At 51.0% G+C, this 3,316-nt stretch overlaps 1 protein-coding gene across 1 annotated transcript; it reads left to right on the forward strand.

Annotated features, from left to right (window-relative positions):
* Positions 1-1,596: 1,596 nt before the first annotated feature.
* Positions 1,597-3,310, forward strand: LOC102373876 (protocadherin gamma-B5-like; the record flags this gene model as incomplete). The annotated part of the gene is given in 3 exon segments (XM_025195868.1): positions 1,597-2,352; positions 2,399-3,028; positions 3,031-3,310. Coding segments are annotated over 3 exon segments (1,141 nt in total), but the record flags the coding sequence as incomplete, so codon positions are not given.
* Between the last annotated feature and the right edge of the window lie 6 nt (positions 3,311-3,316).

The following is a 3,316-nucleotide window of genomic DNA, read 5'->3' on the forward strand; positions in this document are numbered from 1 at the left end:
ACCGCTGGCGGCAGGCGCAGCTGCTGGGCTCGGCCGGCGGCGCCCTGGCCGGGGTGCCCGTCTCGCACTTCGCGGGCATCGACGGCGTCCGCGCTTTCCTGCACTCCTACTCCCAGGACGTGTCTCTCACGGCGGGCCCCAGGAAGAGCCAGTGGAGCTTCGGCCCGCCCAGCTCTGCCGGCACCCTGCCTCGGCCGCCGGCGGGACAGGGCAAGGAGCCTCCCTCGGTGTTTGAGGACTCAAAGATGTGTGAGGCGGACCAGGCTGAGCTGCAGGTGAGCCGAGGTCTTTATGGCGTTCGGTACTTTGTTTAAATGTATTGGTACATGTGAAATTACAAGGTCTGAGAAGTTGAGAATGACTGTGTTTGTTTACCTGTATGTCTTATCTCTCCAGTGTATGTTTTTGAGCCCCCTGGAAGCTAGCGTAGGTCCTTCTTCCTTCTGCTGTTTCAGACAACTTCCGTACCCATACTTCAGTACTAGGAAGTATGTAAACTTGTAGAAAGGCCCTGCTTTGGGAAATTTACTTTGCAAAAAGATAATTTGATTACCTTATTCATGAAGCCATATTTTCTTTTTAGCTGTGTGCAATTTTACTCACTTGCCCCCTTCCTTGAAGACTGCAGTAAATTAGCCTACCAAAAAAATGAGCGTTAATTTAAGAGGGTCAAGTTTGTTTGAAATGCTGACATATACTTACCTGAGAAATAAACGTCCTCTAGGTTGTCCTGTCTCCTATTGTCTCGCAAACATAGCTTGGAGAAGCGCATCACAACTAACCTCGGTTTTCCAGCCTTTTTGCGAGATATTTTGTCTATAATTTCTCCTTCAGGTATTTTGTGTCTTATTTTCTGCCGTTGAAAAGCTGAGACGTACGGGTTAGGTATTAGGCATTTGATACGGTTTATACACGAGAGAAGAGAGTCTTATCTACCTCTTTATTTATTACAGACTCATATTCACATCAGGGGTGCTAATAATAAAAAATATATGAATGGTTCATTACAGTAGTGTAATAGACCTATACACATCTAAAGTATTTAATTTAATTATAAATTAATTATTTTGTTCATTTTTTAAATTAATTACGTTATTGTAGAGCTTTATGTCTGTATTGCCACATTCTGTGGTCCTAATTTATTGTTACATCTTGGTAAAGCGTTTTAATATCAGACGCTTGCTCCCGAGCGCTTCACATATGGAACAATAAAGGTTTGCTTCAAGCTGTATTCCTTAATTACATTGTCACCTAAGGAAACAGAGCTCTCTCAGTTTTGAAGCAAAAAACGCATTGTCCATGGAAGACACATCTTCAAGAAGAAAAATATATAAACATAAAATAAGCCCTAAAAGTAACGTGGGAAAAGGGTTTGCTCATAATGCAGGTTGGGCTTTTCCCCCTCTCTCCACAATATATTGCTTTCTGTCAAATAATTCGAAACTACAGTTTCTTGGACCTCATGAACACAGCTGCAGATCAAGACGCACCTTGCTGCGGCTGCTCGCTACTTGTGACCAGTCATCAATCCATCAATTACTTAGGTTCCATCCAGGAAGAGCACACACCAACTGCTGAAGCTTCCTTAGCCTGACGAAGGGTTTTTTAACCCGAAAGCTTGCTTAATAACTATTCTCCAACCATTTGGATTGGTCTAATAAAAGATATCAAATTCACCCAAGGAACCTTGCCTGCCATCAATTACTTAGGCACTCTTATACTTTCAGACTACAGTTTTTCCCTCAAAACAGTTCCGTGCCTTGTTTTAGATCAGACTAGCTTCAGCAGAGCCGCAGCGGCGCCCTGGTCAGATCGCTGTTACTGCACTTCTCCGGCTGGGACTCCGAGTGCCGCTGTTGGCCAATACGGAGCGGCGCTGCAGACTGGGATCCATTGGAGCCTCCTGCAGTGCGCTTGCTCAGACAGCGCAGAGCAGGGAAGATGCATCAGAAAAAGCTGATTTAGAATCTCTACAATTGCTTTCTGAAAAGGAAATCACAGCAGAGTGCTCGGTACGGATAATCAGCAGACAAGTCAGGCTCTGCGTAGCCTTTCGGGCTGAAGATATTCTGCGACCAGAAAGGAAAAACACGAGGAAAAAAAAAGTCGACAGGGACTGGGATGGAAATCAGACACAGAGAGCCGGACCGGGCTCCCAAGCGGCAAGTACTGTCCGTTATCCTATTGCTGTCTCTGCTCTGCCGGGAGGTCTCTGCGCAAATTCGCTATTCCGTCCCCGAGGAAATGCCCAAAGGGTCCCTCATGGGCAATCTCGCCAAGGATCTGGGACTGACTGTGCAAGAGCTGCCTGGTCGCAGGCTCCGGGTTGTCTCTGCAGCCAGAAGACAATACTTCACGGCCCGATCGCAGGCTCCGTGTCATCTCGGAGAAGCAGTACTTCACGGTGAAGGGCGAAAACGGGAACCTGTACGTGAGTGACCGGATAGACCGGGAGGAAATCTGCGGGAAGGCCCCGCTCTGCGCTCTCGCTTTCGAAGCCGTGGTGGAAAATCCACTGAACGTTTTCCACATCAACGTCGAGATCCAGGACATCAACGACAACGCGCCGCGCTTCATACGAGATAACAATACACTGGAGATCAATGAATTGACGCTGCCAGGAGCCCGCTTCTCGCTGGGAAATGCCCAGGACCCGGACGTGGGCTCCAACTCCCTGCAGAGTTACCAGCTCAGCTCCAACGCCAACTTCGTGCTGGAGGTCAGGGAGAGCCAGGACGGGGAAAAGTACGCGGCGCTGGTGCTGCAGAAGCCTCTGGATCGGGAAAGGCAGCCCGGGCTGCACTTGGTCCTCACGGCAGTGGACGGGGGGCAGCCCGCCAGAACCGGCACGGCTCGCGTCTGGGTCAACGTCACCGACGCCAACGACAACGCGCCCGTCTTCACCCGGGACGTCTACAAGGGGCGCGTGCGGGAGGGCGCCCCCGCGGGCTCCCTCGTGCTCCAGCTGAACGCCTCCGACAGCGACGAGGGCGCCAATGCGCATGTCACCTACGGGTTCAGCAAAGTTCCCGGGAAGGTCCGAAAGAGGGCCAGAAATTCAGCCTGGAGGCAGAAACGGGGAGGATCACGGTGAGGGAGCCGCTGGACTTCGAGGAGACAGCAGCCTACACCTTGGAAGTGGAGGCAAAGGACGGCGGCGGCCTGGTGACCCACTGCAAAGTGGAGATCGAGGTTGTGGACGAGAACGACAACGCGCCCGAGGTGACCTTCACCTCCGTGTCCAGCCCCGTCCCCGAGGACTCCCAGAGTGGCACCGTGATCGCACTGATCAAAGCACGGGACCGAGACGGTGGAG

The sequence above is a fragment of the Alligator sinensis genome, unplaced genomic scaffold (assembly GCF_000455745.1).
Source record: "Alligator sinensis unplaced genomic scaffold, ASM45574v1 scaffold3981_1, whole genome shotgun sequence".
Lineage (NCBI taxonomy): Eukaryota > Metazoa > Chordata > Crocodylia > Alligatoridae > Alligator > Alligator sinensis.